The sequence below is a fragment of the Macrotis lagotis genome, chromosome 6 (assembly GCF_037893015.1).
Source record: "Macrotis lagotis isolate mMagLag1 chromosome 6, bilby.v1.9.chrom.fasta, whole genome shotgun sequence".
NCBI lineage: Eukaryota > Metazoa > Chordata > Mammalia > Peramelemorphia > Peramelidae > Macrotis > Macrotis lagotis.
The window spans coordinates 49,805,788-49,829,871 of record NC_133663.1 but is presented as its reverse complement, the minus strand read 5'-3'; the positions used below and the strand labels follow the sequence as shown (position 1 = coordinate 49,829,871).

Here is a 24,084-nt window from a genome sequence, read left to right as displayed (position 1 = left end):
TTATACATGAATTTAAAAATAAGCATAATATAGATATCTTTATTCAAATTAGGTGTTTAAAAGAAAGTTGGATTAACCAAGAACACAGGATACCACAAGAGAAAAATTCTAACAATCCATCAATTACCCTTCTTTAGGCAAAGTTACATAAATAGTTCAGATCCATCAAACCTTACTGATCTCCTCCCCATCTCCATTTCCCACTCCAGTTTTTCTATCAGAATGGGATAATATTTAAGAGATCTTCAGCATTTCCCTTAAGTAGTAACTTTAGCAAAAAAGGACTCTCTCTACAAGTTCAGTGCACAAGCATTTATTTGATATTTAACTGCAGATACAAAAAGATAAAATCTTGAGTCAGTCCCATATCTTAATGAAATTACTGTCTAACTCTCAATTATTCAAGATAGGTCTGTAATAAATTGCTTTCCTTTGAAAGGCTCACAAGCTAATTACTTAGTAAGCATTGCTAGAATTTTGGTGATAGCCGAAGGGAATTTTGTGAGGCTATGACTTGTAGAATTTATTTTTTCTCGCTTGTAAAAGAGCAAGACAATGTTTCTCTCATTCATTTCCAACAATTCTCCTCTGCCCAACTATCTTTTGAAGGCTTGGAAGAAGAGTTTATGAATGTTTTGCATTTAATCCTTGAAGAGAGTGAAAAACCAGTAACATTGACATGCTTACACTAAATTCCACACACCTGAGAAAATGGCTGAATTTTTTCCTCTTTTTATTCAAAATACTAATTTCTTATGATCATCCCTAAAATTTTAAAAATAAAAAAGCATTTCCTAAGCACAGGCTTACTATCTTTTTTACCTCTCCTCCTCCAGCATAATTTTCATATCCTTGTCAATATGGTAACAATATAAAAATCTACACAGACCATGTAGTCTGCAAAAACATTAACACATTTACAATTGAAGCCATAATTTTAATGCATCATCAACAACAATGCACTTTTATTCACCTTTCCAAGAATATCAACTTTTTCCCCAAAACATTTCATATTAGAAGGGACATAATATAAAATCTCAGAGGCAATATAGTAAAACACATAACCAGAAAAAAAAAAAAAACATTATATGCAATTTTTTTTTAAGTGAAGGCCTCCAACGAAGGCCTACAGCCTTCTGGGAAGCACACATCAACATTATATCACTCTAATTTTTAATTTTAAGAATGGAAAAAGGGGGATGGAGTCAAGATGGCAACAAGAGAGGATCCTCTTAGGCGCTCTCTAATAAAATTTCTAAACTAAGGATTCTAACTAAATTTTTGAGAAACAGAACCCACAAAGGGACCCAGTGAGGCAGTTCTCCTACTCAAGGTAACCTGGAAAAGAGCAGAAAGGCTCTGCTCCCCGGGTCGGAGGGGCAGCCCACCAGAATGAAAGAACTTCAGCCTCCTGGAGGCAGTCCCAGGGCATTGGGAATCGCAGCTAGCAGTGGGGGAGTTACCTGACAGAAGCCCCAAGGAACATCAGGTATAAATTGGGGGAACAGTAGGGCGACCTCTGCCAGAGCCAGCATGTGAAGCCCAGCCCTCAGGGCACACAGTGAGCAGTGTGGCCAAGGCAGCCCAGATCCAGGAACCAGAAGCAGGCAGAGCTGGTAAGCAAGAGCCCCCAGGGCATGAGCAAGCTGAACCTAGGGAGGGGAGTGAAAAGAGAGAGAGAGACTGCCAAGCCCTGTCCCTGGAACAGGAATCTGGGGTTCTGACCACATTCAGATCCTGATCGCAGTCTAGGACCCCCATAAAACAGCAGGGCCCCCCCACCTCAGCCCTGTGGTGAGGGGACATGGACGCATATGGTCATTCACAGACCAGGAGGGAGGACAGAGCCTCACACACTGAGACCCTTGTGAGAGTGTACCAAAAGCTCAGGAAGCACCCCAAAAACAGGCTAAGGCTGGGAAAATGAGCAAGCAGAGAAACAAGAGGAACACCATTGAGAAATACACTATCTATGAACCCAAGAAGGATCACTATACTCAGTCTGAAGATGAGGAAGCACAAGTTCCTACATCTAAAGACTCCAAGAAAAACAGAAATTGGGCTCAGGCTATGACAGAGGTCAAAAAAGACTTTGAAAATCAAATGAGGGAGTTAGAAGAAAAACTGAGAAAAGAAATGAGAGAGATGCAGGAAAAACATGAAAATAAGTCAGTCGCTTAGTCAAGGAGATATAAAAAAATGCTGAAGAAAATAGCATGCTAAAAACCAGCCTTAGGTCAAATGGATAAAACAGTTCAAAAAGTTGAGGAGACAAATGCTTTAAAAAGCAGAATAAGTCAGCTGGAAAAAGAGATAAAAAAATCTCTCTGAGGAAAACAAATGCTTCAGACAAAGACTAGAACTCGGAGATTGCTGAATTTATAAGAAATCGGGACTCAATACTTCAAAACCAAAAGAATGAAAAATTAGAAGAAAATGTGAAACATCCCATTGAAAGAACAACTGACATGGAAAACAGATTTAGCAAAAATAATTTAAAAATTATTGGAATACCTGAAAGTAATGATAAGGAAAAGAGCCTTGATATCATTTTCAAAGAATTACTACAGGAAAATTGCCCTGATATCCTAGAAGCACAAGGCAAAATAGAAATGGAGAGAATCTACAGATTTCCCCCACTCCCCCAAGAAAGAGATCCCAAAAAACCAACCCCCAGCAATATTATAGCCAAGTTCCAGAACTCCCAAGTCAAAGAGAAAATATTACAAGCAGCCAGAAGAACACGATTCAAATACCATGGAGCTGAAATCAGGTTCTCACAGGACTTAGCAGCAACTACATTAAAAGCTCATAGGGCTTGGAATATAATATACTGGAAGGCAAAAGAGCTTAGAACGCAGCCAAGAATGAACTACCCAGCAAGGCTGAATGTCCTCTTCCAGGGAAAAAGATGGACTTTCAATGAACCAGGGGAATTTCAAATGTTCCTCTTGGAATGGCTAGAGCTGGACAGAAGGTTTGATCTTCAGATACAGGACTCAGTTGAAGCATGGAGACTGGAGGAGAGGGGGGAAATATGAGGGACTTAATGAGGATGAACTGCATGTATTCCTGCATAGAAAAATGACATTGATAATACTCATATGAACCTTCTCAGTTAATAGAGCAGGTAGAGGGAGCTTTTATAGATGAAGCACAGGAGAAAGCTGAATTTGAAAATAAAATATGGTGTAAAAATGGAGTCAATAGAAAACAGGGAAATGTAATGGGAGAAAGGAAAAGGAGAGGGGGGGAACAGGTCAAGATATTTCATATAATAAGATTTTTCTTTATTACAATGAGCTATTGCAATGATATGGAAGTGGGGAAGGCGAGCGGAAATGAGGGAATCTGCTCTCATCAGAGGTAGCTAGGAGAGGAAACAGCAAATATACTCAATGGGGTATAGACATCTGGAGTAAGAAGGAGGGGTGGGGCAGGGGGAAGGGGTGGGGATGTGAATGACAGAGGAGAGGATGGACCATGGGGAGAGAGTGGTCAGATATAACATATTTTCTTTTTTACTTCTTACAAGGGTCTGGGATTAGATGGCCTGTCCAGGACCATAGGGCCAGGTGGATGCTGGGCCTAAGGGGTGGTATGGGGGCTCAGGGCTTCTTGGCCCCAGGACCAGGGATCTGTCTGCTATGCCACTCAGCAACCCTACAGCAGAGTCAGAGTGAAAGGAGGGAGAAAATATACTACATGGTAGTGGAGAATTACAAAAGGAGGGAGGTGAGATCAGCAATGGCAATGGTGGAAAAATATGGAAGTAACTTTTGTGATAGACTTACCATAAAGAATGTGACCCACCTGTGACAGAGTTGGTGGTGTTGGAATACAGACTGAAGCACATTTTTTATTATTATTATTATTTTTGGGTGGTGAAGGGCAAATGGGGCTGGGTGGCCTGCCTGGGGCCACATAGTGGGATGATAGTTGGGTGTCTGAGGCTGGATTTGGACCCGGGTGCTCCTGGCTCAAGGGCCAGTGCTCCGTCCACCACCCAACCACCCCTACTATTATTACTATTTTAGGTCTTTTTTTCTTTTTTTGGTTTTTGCAGGGCAGTGGGGTTGGGGTGGCTTGCATGTCACACAGCTGGGTGACTGTTGGGTGTACAGGGCCGGATGTGGGCTTGGGTGTTCCTGGATCCACGGCTGGTTCTCCATCCACTGCACCACCTGGCCATACCTACAATTATTACTATTTTTTAATTTTAATTTTTTTCTCTCCCTTTTACTTAATCGCTCAAGTGAGTCTATATTTTTTTGGGGAAGGGGGTATTTTGTTTACTCTTAAACAAGAATATTTTATTAATGTATAAAACATTATTTGTACAAAATGAGAATAAATAAATATTAAATAAAAATGGAAAAATAATAGAAAAAGGATGTATAGTGTCACCTTGTTTATCTAACTTACATGATGAGTAAATCATGGATTTAGGATAGTTGGGAGAAGTTATCAACAATATCAGCTGTGTAGACAATACCACCTTGATGACAGAAAGTGAAGAATTGATAGGTCTCCTGATGAGGAGGAAATAGAAATGTGAAAAAGCTGACTTGAAGGCTAACATAAAAAAAATCAACAAAACCAGCAAACAAAAAACTATGATCTTAGGAACTTCTACTACCACTTTCTGGCAAGCAGAGGGAGAAGAATGGAAGCAGTGTCAAATTTCATATTTTTGCAAAGATCACTGCAGACAGCAACTGCTTCCATGCAAGTGAAAGATGTTTGCTTCTTGGAAAGAACACTATGGCAATTCTGGACAGAATTCTAAAATGGTGAGACATCAGTTTGCTGATAAAGATCTGTATAGTCAAAGCTATGTAGATAGAAATTTGTGGCTGTGAGTTAAGTATAATGAAAGCTGAAATAAACACTTAAGAATTGTAGAGCCAGAGAAGATTTTTGAGAATAGTTTGAACAGCAGGAAATCAAACTGTCACTACTTTAAAATGGACTAAAACAGACTATTAATTGGAAGGTCAAACATGAAACCTGAAGCTTAAATATTTTTGCTACATAATGAGATGAAACTCAATAGAAAGGACCCTGATATTGGGAAATACTAAAGATAAAAAAAAATACAGGATAGCAGAGGTTGAGATCTACCACATAGTGTCATGGAAGCCATGAGGATGAGCTTGGACTGCCTTTGGGATACAGGAAAGATAGAAGGACCTTGGTGTGCCATGGTCCATGGGGTTACCAAGAGTTGAACAAAAATACACAGTTCAACAATGACCAACTTTTTTTAAAGCAATCTTTGACTTTATTAAATCAAACTTACATTGGTAATGTTTATTGTCTCTGGCTCCAAATTGAACAAGTCTATTTTCCATTCCAAATGGTAGAATAGTTGATGAAGCTCTTACTCATTAAGATGGTATCTGCCAAGATATTGGCAGACTCAAATCCTTTAGGGAGCAACTATTTATAATGCTGAACTAAAGCCAAACAAAATTTTAACAACAAGGCGAAATACCACTGAACTCTTCTATTCCATAAAGCAGTGATGTAAAAGGTAGACCACTAAAGCATACATGAGTCTTCTTGTGGGTCATATATTAAAATGTTGTTATTCATTGATTTCATTCTTCTCATTTCTTTGTGATCACATTTGACATTTTTTGGGTTGAAAATTATGAAATGGTTTGTCATTTCCTTCTCCAATCAATTAATAGATGACTTGTCCTAGATCATAAACCTAGCAAGTGTCTGAGGCTGGATTTGAACTCTTATATATTATGCCACCTAATGGCCCATGTCCTTGTTCTTTAAATTTTTATTGTCAAAGACATGTAAAAACATTTTTAAAAGAAACTGAGTTCTAAAATCTCTCCTCTCCTTATTGAGAAGGCAAATAATTTTATATAGATTATACATGTGTAGTCATGCAAAACAATTTCAGATTGGTTATGTTGTGGAAGAAAAGATAGGAAAAACCTAAGAAAAAGTAAGATGTATTCCTTGATCTATATTCAGTCTCTATCAGTTCTTTCTCTGAAGGTAAATAGAATTTCTTATGATAAGTTCTTTGAAATTCTTTTAGATCAATGCTGAGAACAGGTCACCATTTACAATTGATTTTCCTACAATATTGTTGTTATTGAGAACACTGTTCCCCTGGTTTATTTTACGCTGCATTAATTGGTGTGCATCTTTCCAGATTTTCCAGAAAGCATCCTGTTCTTCATTTCTCACAATATGTATTCTTTTCCAGTGATCGATCACAATTTTTTCAGTCATTCTCCAACTGATGAGCATCTCCTCAATTTTCAATATTCTGTTATCACAGAAAGAGCCTCTCTAAATATTTTTGTATGTATAGGTCCATTTTTATTTTTTAAATTGATATCTGAGATACAGAAAAGTAGTGGTATTGTTGGGTCAAGTTTTATAGTCATTTGGTCAAACTTGCAAATTACTCTCCAGAATGGCTGGATCAGCTCACAATTCAACCAACACTTCAGTGTTCAACACCTACTACAAAATTGCCATTTTCCTTCTATATATTATTAGATAGATTCGAGGTGGTTTTAATTTTCATGTCTTTAATTACTAGTGATTTAGAGAATTTTTATATGACTAAAGATAATCTTGCTTTCTTCTTCTGAAAAGTGGCTGTTCATTTCCTATTCATATCCCGAGTAGTTTTCCTTGATGATTTCTGGCTGATCATTTGGGGAAACCCCAAAAGAGAGATAGAAGATGAAGATTACAAGAGTGAGAGAGTTGGTATCAATGTTGTGTCTAGCTCCCACAGGGATGTGTAATTGAGGGGACAGTGAGTGAGGCAGAGTTTATGTGAAGGGTTGAGCTTATACACCTTCTAGAACAGAAATCTTAGTAATATAGAAGGAGGCAAGGGTTGGGTTCAAACATCCTCTCACCAGAACATAATTTCCTCGTTTGTGTGTGTGTTACTAGATGACTTCTTAGATTTGTTCCAGCCCTAATTGTTTAATATTCAATGCAGAGATTACTTGATTGCAAAACTGGGGTGTAACCATATCATATAACAGTTAAAAATAGAACAAATCCTATCTCTGGCCCAAAATCTTATCCCAAGAACTGAAATTATAAACATGAGGAAACAAAATAACAAAGTTGTAATTACAATAAATACAATGGTTTAAAATAATCTTAACATAATCTCAAAGGAAGGAAACAACAATCAAAATTAGAACTTTAGTAAAATGAATAGAGTGGTTACAAAGTTTCATAGAGTAATGAAAGAATAGATAAAATAAGAAATTAATTAGGTCACTTAGAATACTGACAAACAGGGGAACAAAATGTTAGCAACTTAACCCAAGTGGTTGACGTCAGAAAAATAAAATTCAACAAAAAGAGCTTAATTATTTAACAAAGCAAAAAGAAATATTATAACAAATCAAAACAAAACAAAAAGATTAGGAAAACAAATGAAATGTCTACTATTGGGGGAAAAATTATTCTGAAAAGGGACAGAATATTTAAAAAGCATATGAATCCCTGAAACTTAACCAACCAATCCAAAACAGCAAACCACTTAATATCATATATCAAAAAAATAGGGAAATGCGCAGTTATATTAGACATAGGGAACAAAGTTAAAATAAAATCAATTGGTCACCCATACTAATCCCAAATTGAACATCCCCAAGCAATGTCAAAATCTGGTCAAAGGGAAAAAATGCATTTATGATATATCAAAAATCCAAGAGAAATATATATCTTATGAAATGGAGTATAATTCTAAAGGAGGGAAATGGATTTTTAGTAGAATGAAGGTCATTCAGATATTCCTGTTGAGAAAACTGGAATTAGGTAGAATCTTTGAAATATAAAAATATGACACAATTCACAAAGAAAGTAAATTATATTTGAGATAGTTGAAGAGGCTAACTGGTCAAATATTTTCCCTATAGGTTTGACTCTTTAAAACCTCACTGCAGGAACTGCTAGGTGGCATAGTGGATAGAGCACAGGCCCTGGAGTTAGGAAGACCTGGGTTCAAATCCGACCTCAGACACTTAATAATCACTTAGCTGTGTGGCCTTGGGCAAGACACTTAACCCCATTGCCTTGCAAAAACCTAAAAAAAATATATACTAGGGAACAAATGAGTAACTTAATATCCCTCTGAATTGGAGTGTGTCAGAGAAGAAAAATATTTAAGGGAAGTGAGTTTCTTATCTGAAGGAAAATGGAACATACATACCGAGACTGCAGTAAACAAATATAATAAAATCAATAGGGAAATAGGCTGGGGTTAGGAAAGGCAAAGGGGACATTTAAGAAAAAGAGGGAACAGTCAGAAGAAAAGGAAACCAGATAAGGAAAACAGATTAAAAAGTGAGGAATCAAGATCTAGAAGTTTAGAATAAAACTCGTCAATTTAGCTCAAATTTAAATGAATAAAATTCGTATCAGCCAATTCCTTGTTCAGTAGTTTCATTGCTGTCTGTCTCTTCATGACCCAAAGAGAGTTTTCTCAGAAAAGATACTTGAAGTGATTTGCCATTTCCTTCTCCAGCTCATTTTACAGATGAGAAAAATGAGACAAACATAATTTAAAAATTTGCCCAGAATCACAGAGCTAGCATATGTCTGAAGCTAATTGTAATACAGGACTTCCTGACTCCAGGCCACATGCCTTATCCACTGCACCATCTAACTGCTCATTTTAGCATTTTATTTTTCCTAATAAAAGGAATATGATAGAGTCATAGAAACAGTATAATAGGAAAAAACCAAGAAAATATATATTTTTTTTTATTGTAAGGATTAAGTGACTTGCATAGCTAGGTAATTATTAAGTCCAAATTTGAATTCAGATCCTCCTGACTCCAGGGCTGGTGCTCTATTCATTGCACTCCCTACCTACCTTGGAAAGCAAAATCTTAACCATGAATGTTAATGGGATGAACTCATTAATAATACAGGAAAGGAAGGTGGATTAAAAAGGAGAAATCAATATTTTATTTAGAAAATCGCACTTGAAACCAAGATTTTTGAGTTAAGACTAAGGCAGGATGGAGTAGAATTTATTATTCCTCAGGTGAATTAAAAAAAATAGGAGTGACAGTCATGATCCTAAATATAGCAATATTAAAATTATATATGGTAAAAAGAGATAAGCAGGGAATCTATACCTTATGCTTAAATGTATTGTAGATAATTAAATAATATTGCATAGAAGCAATTGATTTTTATCAAAGGACATAATAATGAGACAACATATTAAATCTTGTGAGATTCATTCTGAGTAATTCTTAGAGGAAAACTTATATTATTATGCACATTCATCAACAAAAGAGAGAAGCAAAAGATCAAAGAATTGAGCATAGAACTAAAGAAAATCTAACAAATTTAAAATATCAGATAAATAAAAATAAAAATTCTAAAATTAAAAGTTAGAATTGAGAACAAAATGTCATTACTTTAAAAAGTCTAATAAAGACAAATAGGGTAAATTGTTTAAATATATAAAAAATAAACAAATTACCAATAAGAACAAAAAATAAGAAATTAAAACAAATTTAAAAATCATAAAATTATTTGGTAAATTATATGCCACCAAACCTGATAGCTTAAAAGAAATAATAAAATATAAAAACACCTAGATTATCAAACATTAAATAATTTAATAGCTTAATTTCAAAATAAGAATTTCAACAAATAATAAATGAACTCCCAATTCAATATAAATCTTAGCCTTAAATGTACTTATGAGTGAATTTTATCACATTTTTACATTATTTGGAAAATAGAGAAAGTATCCAACTACTTTTAATAAAATCAATATTTTGTTGATACATAAACTAGGGGTAATTAGAGAAAGACAACCTCAGAATAATATCCTTAATGAATTTTGATTCAAATTTTTAAAATAATACATTAGAAATCAATTTGTTCAAAAGATTATCAACATCATATAACCTAGTAATATTATTAAACACAGTAGTTTTTTTTGGAGGGGGGTTGGCAAAGAAGTATAAAAAAGAGATTATCAAACAATTAAAGAATAATTGAATAAATTATGGTCTAGAAATTTTATAAAATGTTATTGTTCCATAATAAATAAGGAATATGACAAATTCAGGGAAATGCAGAAAGTCTTATATGAACTTATCACAACAATAATAAAAATAATGGGCAGAAACAACTGAAAAATCTCAAAACTCTGATCAAATCAGTGATCCAGAATGACCTTGAAAAACTGAAAATGAAATATGCCTTCCACCCTTGATAGAGATAATTAACATGAGGTATAAAATAAGACATGGTATTTAGGATTATAGCCATGAGTTGATTCCATGAGATTGTTAGCTCCTTGATGGCCGGGATTGTGCTTTGCCTCCTTTTGAATTCTCAGTATGCCTGTGACTGGCATACATAGTAGATACCTTGTAAAAGCTTACTGAATGTTTAACTTGATTTATTTATTATATATTTGTTACAAAAAGATTTCTACTGGGTGAGGTAAGGTGATTGGATAAGAGACATGGGGGGAAAGGATAACATTTTATTCATTTAAATTGATTGTAAATGGTTACTAAGTTCAAGTGGTTGTATTAATGCTCAACATTATTGCTTCAAAAAACCATAATTATATCTATTTTGATTCTTCTTTTTTCTAGGCTAATTATCCTCATTCCTCTTCTGAATTGTCTCCAATTTCTCAATATCCTTCCTAAAATGATAGTACCTGAACAGAACACAATACTCCTATGATGATCTAATGTGGGCAGACAGAAAGGACAATTTCCTCATTTTTTTTTCTATTAAAGTATTCCAAGATTACATTATGGTTTGGGGGTTTGTTTGTTTTTTGTCTATCAACATGCTCATGACTCAAGTTTGGGCTTGTTGTCCTTTTATAGATCCCACCTCTTTTCTTTCAGACAAACTGCCTATGGTATCCCTATCATGTAGATCTGAAGTTAAATTTCTGAATCTAAATATAAGCATCTTTTTAGATTGAGTCTCTACTTTGGATCCTTGACCCCCTTCCACCATTGAATCATCTGCAAATTTGATTAGTTAAGAGGTAAGAGACAATACCTGAACAGGGATTTTAACATCTTTCATTATCATCTCTCTTTCAAGAGAATTTATTCTACTTTCAGACACAATAGTCACTTGTAAATTTTCCCTTATGCTAAAACCACAACTTCTCTAATTTCTACTCCTTTCTAGTTCTGCAGAAAACTAACTTTCTGCTATGGGACAGCCTTAGATAATCTTAATCTGTTATCTGTTTTATCTATGATAATTTGTTTTCATGCTCCTTCCACTCTCAGTGCTTCAATTTAATAAATATTTCTTAAAATATTTACATGCAAGACATTGGGGATAGAGATAGAGAAAAGAAAAACAAACTTCCTTGTAGGAGTTTATGTTCTAACAGTTCAAATCCAACTTTCTGTTTGGATCCTGTAATTACAGATAACAAAAATGAAATAATTTTTTGACAAACAATGAAATTGTTTACCTTGAAATGCTCCTCTTGAGTATTGAAAGTTATTTTGTTCACCTATAAAACACCAAGAGGTTGAGTTTTTTATTTGACTTGAAGACAAATATCTGAGAAATTAAATAGGCAACATTTGATATTTAACAGTTACTTTAAAAATTTAATTTGATTAGGTTCAAGGTTGCTTACTTATAGGTCTCTTCTAAATCAAACATTTGAGGTTCATAATTTTCTGAGGGTACATACTTAATTCTTGACTAAGTTCTCAAGAGGTTAAAAAAAATCAACATTTGTGGGAAATGACGAATTGAAATCTGTAACACGTATATCCTGTTTCATAGTGCCTGAAATTTAAAAAGACTAAATGATTTGTCCATTAATCACACTGCTAGGAAATCTCAGAAGTGAGATCTGAACCCTGGTTTTCCTGACATCAAATATGACACTCTATTCAAAATGTCACATTGCCTTTCTGCAAAAATGAATTATTCACTTCAAAAAAAATTAGTTCTTATAATATTTACACACACACACACACACACACACACACACACACACATACATCCCGCTCCTTTGGTGGGAAGGGAGGACCTGTATCATTAAAAATTGTTGTACAGAACATTATCTAAACTTAACATTTCATTTTATATATGTAAATACAAAATTATTTATAAACTATAAATACTGAAGTCCAACAATAAAAATGAAAAATTTTACAGTTTCTTCCTAGAAATATAATTGTTTTTCATTTTTTGGTAACTTTCTCTTCTACTCATTTTTTCAAGGTCTACTAATGATTAAACATCTACAGATGAATTCACTTTTTTAAAAAAGATCATGGAAACTGTACAATTTGAGTCAGCCATGTTCAAGTTTCCCAAATTTCCATCTCTATAAACCCACCAAGAATATGGAGTTCAACAGAACTCAGTCTTTATGTTTTGTTAGAATTAACAAGGCAAAGGAAAATTCATTACAACCCAGAAATGTTAATCATGATTTCCAGAACAATGTTGGATAGAGGGAGTCACTACCTTCCTCCAGATTCCTATTCCTGAATCTTTCTAGCCTGTGGTTCACCAGTCTTTTGTATTTTTACTCGATTTTTTTTTTCTTATCTTTTCTGACTTAGAAGGATTAGTCTTTTAATAGCAACTTAGAGACTACTGAAATTACTTAAAAAAGAGACAATGAATTTGTCTATTCTTTTTCCTAAAAGAGTTTAACTCATAGAATAACAAAGAATACAATCAGCCTTTCAAATGTAAGGGACAACTTAAAAAAAAATCTCTGTTATCCAGATCATGGTGTAAAATAGTTTAAAGGATGGTTTTAGCTGAAGGAATAAATCTTTTTAAGCTTAATTTGTTAGCAGGAACATAGCTTTCAGAAAAAAAAAAAAAAGAAACAACATAATACTATGTAAGCAACCTTAAAAACTGATTAATTCTATCAATCAAACTACCAAAAGACTCTTTTACAGAGCTAGAAAAAAATGGTAAAATCCATCTGGAGCAACAAAAGATCAAAAATATCAGAGTTGATAAAAAATGCAAAAACTTTATTATAAAGTGGCAGTCATCAAAACTGTCTGGTACTGGTTACGAAAAAGAGCAGTATAGTAGATTAGATACAAAACAAATCATAATAAGTTTCTATACATATACTTCCATAAATACAAATATGAATACAAATATATGTATATACACACACACATATTGTTTGATAAGCCCAAAGATATTAGATTCTGGGATAAGAACTCACTATTTTACAAAAATTGCTGGGAAAACTGGAAAATAGTATAGCAAAAATTAGACATAGTCCAGCATCTCACACCCTATACCAAAATAAGGTTTAAATGAGTACAGGATTTAGATCTAAAGGATGATATCACCCATAGACTAATTAAGAAAACAAGAAATACTCTGTCAGATCTCTGGAGAGGGGAGAAGGCCATGACCAAACAAGAGATAAAGAACATTATAAATTGGAAAAATGATGATTTTTACTATATTAAATTGAAAAAGGTTTTGTACAAATAAAACCAATGCAACCAAGATTAGAAGAAATGAAGAAAGGAAACAATTTTCACAGATAGTGTTTCTGATAAAACACTCATTTCTAAAATATATAGAGAACTGAATCAAATTTATATGATTACAAGTCATTCTTCAATTGATAAATAGTCAAAGTTATGACCAAGGCAATTTTATGAAGAAATTAAAGCTATTTATAGTTATCTGAAAAATGCTCCAAATCACTATTGATTAGAGAAATTCAAATGAAAACAACTCTGAGGTACCTCACATCTATCAGAATACCTGCAATGACAAAAAAAAAATAAATGACTGATGTTGAAGGGAATGTGGGGAAATTGGGACACTAATGCATTGTTGGTAGAGTTGTAAGCTGATACAATCATTGTGAGAGCAATTTGGAGCTATGCCCATAGGGTAATAAAACTGTGCTTACCCCTTGACCCAACAATACTACTACTGGGATCTATATCCCAAAGGGATCCTTAAAAAATTGGGAAAAGATTCACATGTTAAAAAACATTTAAAGCCGTTCTTTTTTATAGTGGCAAAACACTGGAAATTGGGGAATGGCTAAACAAGTTATGGTATATGAGTATTAAGAAGTATTATTGTTCTGTAAGAAATCATGAACTGGGCAGCTAGGTGGCATAGTAGATAGATCACCAGTCCTATATTCAGAAGGACCTGAGTTGAAATATGGCCTCAGACATTTGATACTTACTACTACCTGTGTGAACTTGGGCAGGTCACTTAAGCCCATTGCCTCACAAAAAAAAAAAAAGAAAAGAAAAGAAAAGAAATCATGAGGGGGCCGGATTATAGAAAAGCCTGGGAAGACTTGCATGAACTGAGGCAAAATGAAGTGAGCTGAGTAGTACCCGGATGGCACAATGGCTAGAGTACCTGCTCTGGAATGAGGAAGACCTGAGTTTAAATCTGACCTCAGACAACTTCAAGCAAGTCACTTAGCCTCATTGCCTTGCAAAAAAAACAAACAACAAAAAAAGCAAGCTGAACCAAGTGTATGCATTAATAGCAATATTATGAGATGGACCGACTATGATGGATACAACTCCTCTCAACAGTTCAATAATCAGGGACCCATTAGGGAAATAACATCTACAACTAGGAAAAAAAAGCTATGGAATCTGAATGCAGATCGAAGCCTACTCTGTTCACTTTTTAAAATTTCTTTTATGCGTTTTCTTTCTTTCTCATGTTTGTGTTCCCCTTAATTCTAATTTTTTTACAACATAACTAATATGAAAATATATCAAACATCCTTGTACATATACAACTTTCGTCAGATTATACGCTCCCATGGGAAGGGGGGAGGAAAGGGAGGGTGGTAGAAAAATATGGATAAACTTGCAAATAGTTAAACGTTGAAAACTGCCTTTATATGTAATTAAAAAATAGAAATTTAAAAAACTTAATTTCATTCAGCAAATTAAATTAAAGTGATAAACAAAAGAAGAGTAATGAGTTAACTTTCTAGTGGGGCTAAAAGACTTCAGGGGAAACTGGGTTTCCATCTATAGGAAGTTGAAATTCCAACCATAGGTGTATAAGTAATGTCTCTAGTAGGGCTAAAATTGTGTTGGAGGTTATGCCTCATCTTTGGTTCTCTACTGTATAAAGTATAATGGACATTAAGATGGATTAATGCATGAAGCAAAAAAAAATGATACATCATAAGGAAAGAAAAGTGATGTTTAGGGGCCTGAGGTAAGGATAACAGGGCAACATTGATGAATTCAAATATCTACTTATATTAATAAAATTCATCAGTTAATTATTGAATAATTCATTTCACCTAGCTTCTTTTGAGAAGGGATGAAAGAAACCTGGATATACCCTTAGGAAAAGCCTGTAAGATCAAAATTGGCATATTGTTTTCATAACTGAAGTCTTTTTCCATTAACATGAACTTATCCTTCTCCATCATGGCAATAAAAGGTTATTCATACAAAACACCAGAAACAGCCAAAAAAAAAAAAAAAAAAGGAAAACAGAGGGAACCTGAAAGGTCATCTAGTTCTGTCTGTAATCTTTTTTTTTTAAGTTTTTGCAAGGCAATGGGTTAAATGGCTTGCCCAAGGCCACACATCTAGGTAATTATTAAGTGTCTGAGACAAGATTTGAACCCAGGTACTCCTGACTCCAGGGCCGGTGTTTTATCCACTGCACCACCTAGCCACCCCTGTAATCTTAATAGATCTGAGACTCAAAGAGGAAGGACTTGACCAAAGTCACACAGCTATCTTTTGGATCACACAAAACCAGATGATCTATGGAGCTGGCCTCAAACTGAACTAGTATTACTTACTTTCCTCTCCATCTACCAAGAAAAACCTAGACAATGAGATAATGAAGTAATGAAGTCAAGATCTGAGTTCAAATCCTGATTCAGATGCTTACTAACTGTATGACCCTGGCCAGGTCATTTAACCTATGTGCCTCAGGTTCCTCAATTATATAATGATGGTATCAACACCTGTCTCACAAGGGTGCTGTGAGGATCAAATGTTTTAATACTTGTAAAGCACTCTGAGTATGACCCAAGGTGGATACTATATTAAATGTTTATGCCCTTCCCTTTTAGGGTTCTCAAGTACAATACATAATCTAATCTCCTACAAATAAACTATGTATTTATCACTAATATTCAAAGAAATCAAGCAAACAGATAATATATTCCTTAAAAATAACTTGTAAATAATTACACATTAAATAAATACTTACCTTGGTTGTCCATGGCTTTGTTGTCCGTGTTAACTGATTCTACAAGAAAAAAATATTGCTATGTAAGCTTTAAAGTTCAAAATTTATTTGCTTGTAAGCATACAAGTCAAACCTATCTCTTGAAGTACCAGTTGTCATAAAAAGTTGACAAATAAAAATAAATTATGTCAAGAGGTTATTTTCTTTGTTAATATACAATCCCCTCATATCTGATTCTGGATTCATATGGACTCTGGGATCAAAAGGTCTGTGACAGCAAGTTCTGATGATAAGTTGGAAGGACTTCAAGTATGGCTGATAAGCCTTGAGTCTGTTGCTTCAGAAACAGCACAATTAAATTTTGAGTTTCATCCTCAGCTTGGCTTCAGGCTCTTGAATTTTGGTCACAGTTCCTTCTGAACACAATCCAAAGATGAAGATTCCAGCTTCTCAGAGTTCACTGCAGGAATGTCCACAACAATGAAATTATGGGTATTTGAAGCCCTAAAAAGTCCCACTTACCTTATGTAAGGAACTGAAAATGACCAGAGTTAAGAAGTTTGGAGTAATTAGTGGTCATGACTTCAGGATTAGAAACATAAATTTTGAGCTGAAAGGCACTTCCTAGACCATCTGGTTCAACCCCCTCATTCTGCAGATTCAGAATTTGAGGCCTATAAAGTACAGGTGACTTGTTTAAGATCTGTCTCCTGTCACTTCATACCTATCACAATGGCTAATGTGACAGAAAAAGAAATGATGAATATTGTATGGGATAGGGAAAAATTGGGACACTGATGTAGTCTGTGGGTGAGTGATTCAACCATTCTAGGGAGAAATTTGCAAATATATCCAGATGGCTATAAAACTCTGCACACCCTTTGAATTAGTCTATTATCTTTAAAAGATTTTTTTAAAAGGGGGAAAAGATCCATATGTACAAAAATATTTACAGCTGATTTTGTGGTGACAAAGCTTTGTAAATTGAAGGGATTCACATTAGATGGGAATTGTCTGAACAAGTTGCCTCATAAGATTATGAGAATATTGTTGTGCTCTAAGAAATGACAAGTAGGTTTCAGAAAAATCTGGGAAGACTAATATGAAATAATGCAAAATGGACTGAACAGAACCAGAAGAACATTGTACACAGTAACAGCATTATTGCATAATGATCAACTGTGAATGACTTAGATATTCTGAACAACATAATGGTTCAAGACAATTCTGAGAGATTTAAAAAGTTTTCTAACTACAGAAAAAAACTGATGAGATCTGAGTATAGATAGAAGCAATTTTTTAAACTTTATTCTTATATATTTTTTCAACACAGTTAATAGGGAAATAAGTTTTGCATGACTTCACATTATTGTATTGTTTACTTTCACAAGAAAGGGAGATGGGAGGAAAAAGAAAAGGAGAACTTGAAACGTAAAATCTAAAGAAAATAAATGCTAAAATATTTAATGAAATAAATTTGAAAAACACCTATATAAGGAAATAAAAAAGGACTTTTTTTTTCATTTGTTTTGTTTTGCTTGGCAATGGGGTTAAGTGTCTTGGCCAATGCCACACAGCTAGGTCATTATTAAGTGTCTGAGACCAGATTTGAACCCAGGTACTCTTGACTACAGGGCTGGTGCTTTATCCACTGTGCCACCTAGCTGCTCCTGAAAAGGACTCTGAATGTAGAGCTTCCAATAAATTTGGGGACAATTACTGTTGGACATCTTATGATCATTATAGGAAAGAGAAAGAAAGGTCTTTCTTTAAGCCTAAAAAGTTGAATGTTCATTTTAGAACAATATAGAATGAGGTCGGCTATATAGAAAGTAATACAGAAAAACGCAGAAATTGCAACCAAAAGCATTTTCTTCAAATCTGGTCCATATCATATCTGAAATACATTCTGTTTTTAATTTTTTCTTCCCCAACTACAAGCAAAGGCAGTTTTCAACCTTCATCCATTTGTAACTTTTATGAGTTGTACTTTTTTTACACTTCTCTCTCTTTCCCCATGTAAGGAAAAAAAAAATCTGGCAAAGGGTGTACAAATACTATCATGTTTAACATATTTCCATATTAGTCACATTGTGAAGGAGGAATTAGAACTAAGGAGGAAAAAATAAGAAAGAAATTTTAAGAAGTTGCTTTACTCTGCATTGGACTCCATAGTACTTTTTCTAGATAAAGCTGTCATTTTCCATAACAATTCACTCAGAGTTGTCTTTGATCATTCAACTGTTGAGAAGTTTTATCTATCATAGTTGATCCATTTCGAAATGTTGTTGTTAATATGTGTTCCGGGTTCTGCTCACTTCTCTTAGCATTAGTTCATGTCTTTCCAAGTGCATCCTCTCAATTTCCAATTCTTTGTCACTACAAAAAAAGCTGCTATAAATATTTTTACATGTGGATTTTGTCCCATTCCAATGATCCTTTGGGAATATAGAGCTAGAAGTGGTTTTACTGGGTCAAAGAATATGAACAGTTTTATTGTCCTTTGGGCATGGCTCCAAAGTGTTCTCCAGGAAAGGTGGATCAGTCCACAACTCCACCAACAGTCCAATAGTTGCACATTCTCTCCAATATTGATCCTTTTTTGTCCTGTTAGCAAATCTGATAGGTATCAGGTGGAAGGTACATTCTTTTTGTCATCTACTGCCTACCTATCTACCAATGTTACTTGTTTTTAGGAATTCTCTTGAGACTACCTGGACCTTAATGGCATTGAGTTTAGCTACATTTACTTCTGCATTTTCCTTGAGCTGAACTAGATCTGTAAATTTTACATAGGGTGAATTCTTATTTGGAGGTTATTCTTCAGGTTTGGCATTTTTTTGTTTTGTTTTGGATGATAAACTTTAGAGGTTGTCCTGAGCCTAAAGACTTTGTATATTTTATTCAGTAATAAAAAGCAAAATCCATTCAGTAATGACAGATGCATTAGTAGTGGAAGGTAAAACTGAGACAGCAGTAATCAAAATGTGAGACCCAACTACTGAAATGGTTTGCCCAACACCACAGCAGAAAGCTGGGATGAATTTATCATAAAGAATTGGATGGCCCAGTACTTAAAGCAAGATTATTCTACTTTCCAAGTAGGCACAGAAGAGAAGGAAAAAAATATCACTATAACTCAGAAATTCATTCACCCTTTGGATGCTTATCCCATTCTGCAGTTGCCTCACCTCCTTCCCTTTCTTCTCACTTATCAGCACATTTGTTCTATAGATAACACATAAAAGCAAGTTTAAGATTACCAGTCCAAAGATTAGGTTTATTATGCTTTTATTTGTTGCCTTCAGGCACTCACATGGTAAGAAAGAGGTCAATGCTCTCATTCAAACTTTTGGTAGCAGTCAGAGGAATACTACTCTTCCCCCAATTGTTGGGAAACCCACACCAAGGCTATACTTATGTTATAAGTAAGTAAGATTACTAAGGTGTGTACTAAGGTACACACACAGTAAGTGTTCTCTCCTTACAGGAGAGAAATGACTAATGAAAAGAATCTTCAAGGAGACCTGCATTTAAGGTATTGGAGGATGTTAGGAAGATAAAAGGAGGGGGTCAAAGAAATAGAAAGTGAATTAGGATGAGAAGGAATAGTAAGAAGTAAAAGGAGATCACATTTCTGAGAATGGCTATCAGACTGTAAAGGATTAAAGAATAAGTAATTGAGGCAGTAAAAAAGATGATGATGACGCTTTTCTTTGATTTTCAAAGAAGACTATGACATCAGGGAGGTGATGCCATGGCATGACCGGGCAAAAGGGAGATGGCAGATGGAACTTCATTTGTGCTGAACAGCAAGTCAGTAAGGCAGATGACTCAACACAAGGAACAAGGATAAGTATTAGGAAGAACTTGGAATACCAAAATAGGAGAAGAGGAAAGAAATACATATGTGTATATGTGTGTGTGTGTGTGTGTGTGTGTGTGTGTGTGTGTGTGTAGACTATATTCTGTGCATAGAATCTGCTATAAAACAGCAAAATTCATTGTTCATGTTGGGTAAAGTCAAAAGCATTATTGTGTGATGGGACAGTGAGTTTGGAATTCAGTTATGTTGATGTTAATGCACAGAGTAAACAAGACATAGCTAACAGTGGAACATATTAAGTCATCATATGAAAGCATTCTCCTTCCTATGGAGTATGACTACATGGGAGGAACAAGACTTCTTTCACAAGCCATTTAGGAAAATCAGGTTCATTATTTCATCAAGGATTCAAATGACCTCTACAGCCTTTTACAGATCTAGCATTTCACATGGCTAGCTTTTTATCATTGTCAGAGTCTACTTAGTAAAAGGTCAGTGAAGTGGCCCAGTGGATAGATTGTTGATTTAGTGTCAGCAAGATTCATGTTCTTGAGGTCAAAATTGGCTTCAGACACTTAACCCTGATTTCTTCAATTTCTTCATCTATAAAATGCATGGCAGAAGGAAATGGTAACTCACTCTAGGATCTTGGCCAAGCAAATTCCAAATGGGAACACAAAGTATCAGCCATGACTGGACAACAAAGTATTAAATATGATGGACTTATCATTTATTAACAAACCAAATTGACTGATTGGGTCAAATCTTACCTCTGGAACCTACTACAGCATTTAACCTCAGAAGGCCTCAGTTTCCTCTTTTGTAAATAAGATGGCTTCTTAGATCACTTTCCAGACCTCTGCATCCACTTTCACATCTATTATTATTATTACAAAGTCATCCAAACACGAAAATATGCTACTTCCTCTCACTATAGGTTGGGAGCTGGACAATAATTTCCAAAATTGTTTCCTGTGATTCAAGGTTCTGTGATTCATCCATTACCTTTTCCAGGGAATTTGGTAGGAATTTACCCAATAAAATAGAGGTACTAAAGAGTTTAGCCTATTTTCAATGCATTTTGAATGGATTGCTGAGGAACGTTCCCCTTGCTGATTCTTTGGATGCTAGATGAAAGTCTATAACCTAAGTAGTAAACGATTTCCTTGAAGAAAACATGGGTCAAGAGGAAAATGAGATCCTAATACTGAAATGTTTTTTTAGAAGCCAGCTATAAGTCAGGATAAAAACGTGAACCTGAAAGATAGGGTTACAAAGACAAGGTAGTCCATATAATCAACTTGCTGAAAATAGGTCTAAAGAACATAAATGGAATGATTCATATGGAAATATGCTTAACAAGACTGTATGTATATAACCTACAATCAGATGTTTGCTATCTTGGGGAGTGGGGAGGGAAGGAAGGGAGAAAATTTTACAAAAATGAATGTTGAGGGGAAGATAGGTGGCACAGTGGATAGAGAACTGGCCCTGGAGTCAGGAGGACCTGAGTTCAACTCTGAACTCAGACACTTAATAATTACCTAACTGTGTAACCTTGGGCAAGTCACTTAACCCCACTGCCTTGCAAAAACTTAAAAAAAAAATAAATGTTGAAAACTATTACAAATGGAAAAATAAAATACTATAATTAAAATAAAAATAATATAAATGAGAGAGCACTATTATATTTCCAATCTTTGTGAAATATGTTTGATACAAATAACCACTGAAAATATTCAGGCAGAAGTAACTCAACAGTTTCCATGGTTCAGTTTGGGTCAGAGTTCAAAATTTATCCTCTGAACAGCAATCAAAAGGGAATACTTTAATACTTCTGCTTTCAAAAAAAAACCAAAAACCTGTGATCATCTTTTAAGAATAGAATAGGGTGGGGCAGCTAGGTGGTGTAGAGGATAAAGCACTGGCCTTGGAGTCAGGAGTACCTGGGTTCAAATCTGTTCTCAGACACTTAATAATTACCTAGCTGTGTGGCCTTGGGCAAGCCACTTTAACCCCATTTGCCTTGCAAAAACCTAAAAAAAAAAAAAAAAAGAATAGAATAGAATAGGGGCAGCTAGGTGGCACAGTGGATAGAGCACTGCTTCTGGAGTCAGGAGTACTTGAGTTCAAATCTGGCCTCAGAATTTAGTAATTGCCTAGCTGTGTGACCTTGGGCAAGCCACTTAACCCCATTGACTTAAATAAATAAATTTTCTTAAAAGAACAGAATAAAAAGTATACCCTCTCCCCCCTCAAAAAAAACCTTACCATTTTTTTTGTTTCTTTGTCATTTTTAGGAAAGGCACCAACAAATTAGGAATGTCCAAAAGAAGATGACCAATATTAAGAAATCAAATTTTTAACTTGGAGAGAAGACTTGGCAGGAATTTGAAGAGTTGTCCTGAGTTCTACTTTATCCAGAGGATAGAACCAAGAACATGGATGTGAACTGAAGAATTACAGTCATATAGAAATGAAACATGTTACCTTGGGAGATAGTGAATTATTCTTAATGTGATGACAATTTTTAGGGATTTGTTCAAGAAGAAGTCCTATATTTGAGTATTGTTTGCACAAGAAAATTTCTATGGTCCTTTGCATAATACAAATCCTTACACTATGGATAGGAATAAAGATTTAGCAATTGGCTACTGAGTAACTTGAGGCTGAAACTTTATTTTTCATTTCCCTTTTGCAATAAAGGTTTGGAAATTGCCCAATGTCTTCAGTGTCAAGTTACAGACTGGTACAATTAACTTCTGTTTCATAAGAATATGTGCCAGAATAAAGAAATCTGCCCTACCTCCTCTTATCAGGAAACTGGCTCTTGAAAGACAGCTGTGGGTTTCAGTAATTATTACAGAGTGTATCAACTTTTTTGTAAAGGCCTTAATTCCCTCCCCAGCCTGCTTATCTCTCCCCATCTCAAAATCTCCATTCATTGCCTTTTTATTAGATTGCCAAAGATTAGTTTAGAATAGGGAATTCATATATTAATAAAATAATAACAAAGAAACTTTTTAATTACCTTTTAAATTTCATTTTCAAGAAACAAAATAAAATTCAACACAAACACACAGAAACTACATGGTCTTTTCATGAAGTTCTATACCCTCCTAGATTATCAGTTACCAAGTTCTTGGGCCCATCCTTACCAAATTCAACAACTCAGTTTTCTCACAATTAGGGTGGAGATTTGGGGCATTTCTGCAATACTTTTTTCTTTCCTTCAAGATCTAAAGGGCATAGCTTGAGTCCATGCTGTTGCTCATTCATTTTCCAGTTGTGTCGGAGTCTTTGCAACCCCATCTGGACTTTTCTTGGCAGATACTAGAGTGGTTTGTCATTTCCTTCTCTAGCTCATTTGACAGATAAGAAAAATGAGGCAAACAGGATTAAGTAATTTGCCCAGGTCACATAGTAAATAAAGGTTTCAACTCAAGATCAGTCTTCCTGACTCTGGACCCAGTGCTTTATGTCTTATGGTGCTACCTAGCTGCCCAGAAGCCTTGATTCATAAGACAGAATTAGGAGAACTTTAAAGAATATCTAGTCCAACCCACTTATTTTAAAAAATAAAGAAATTGAAGCTTGAAGTAAAATTACTGAACCACCAAGTTGGCAGCAACAAAACCAGGATGGAATCCAGGTCTTTAGACTGATATTTACCCAAGATAAACTGATTGCTCAAATAGACATGGTGGGAACCTTGAATGTAAAGCATCATTCCATCTGAGAATCTATAGGAGAGGTATGAAAAACACATTGAAATATATACTGATTTGAGATAAGAAGAATTATAAAGGATTTAGTAAGAAGAGGCAGTTTACCATGTATTAAAGCCCTTCAAGGGGAGTTAAGACCAGGAGAGAGGAAGAAACTTTCCAGACAGACTTTCAAAACAGAAAAAAAAATCAATTTTGATGACAAGGGAAAGGAGAAATTGTTCAGTCTAGGATTTGGATACACCTGGAACTCACTGAACAACATAGATTTTCAAAAGACAAGGGCAAGAT

General features: G+C 34.8%; 1 protein-coding gene across 2 annotated transcripts in view; it reads right to left on the bottom strand.

Annotated features, from left to right (window-relative positions):
- The window catches only part of LOC141490822 (phospholipid scramblase 1-like), a 55,121-nt gene that overhangs the window by 23,559 nt on the left and 7,478 nt on the right, over positions 1–24,084 (bottom strand). For both annotated transcript variants that reach the window (XM_074191124.1, XM_074191125.1), the window contains exons 2-3: positions 16,261–16,299; positions 11,495–11,536 (exon numbers count right to left, since the gene is read on the bottom strand). In XM_074191124.1, the coding sequence (XP_074047225.1) occupies positions 11,495–11,536; positions 16,261–16,273 (55 nt within the window). In that variant the 5' untranslated portion in view covers positions 16,274–16,299. The remainder of the gene's footprint in view (positions 1–11,494; positions 11,537–16,260; positions 16,300–24,084) is intronic.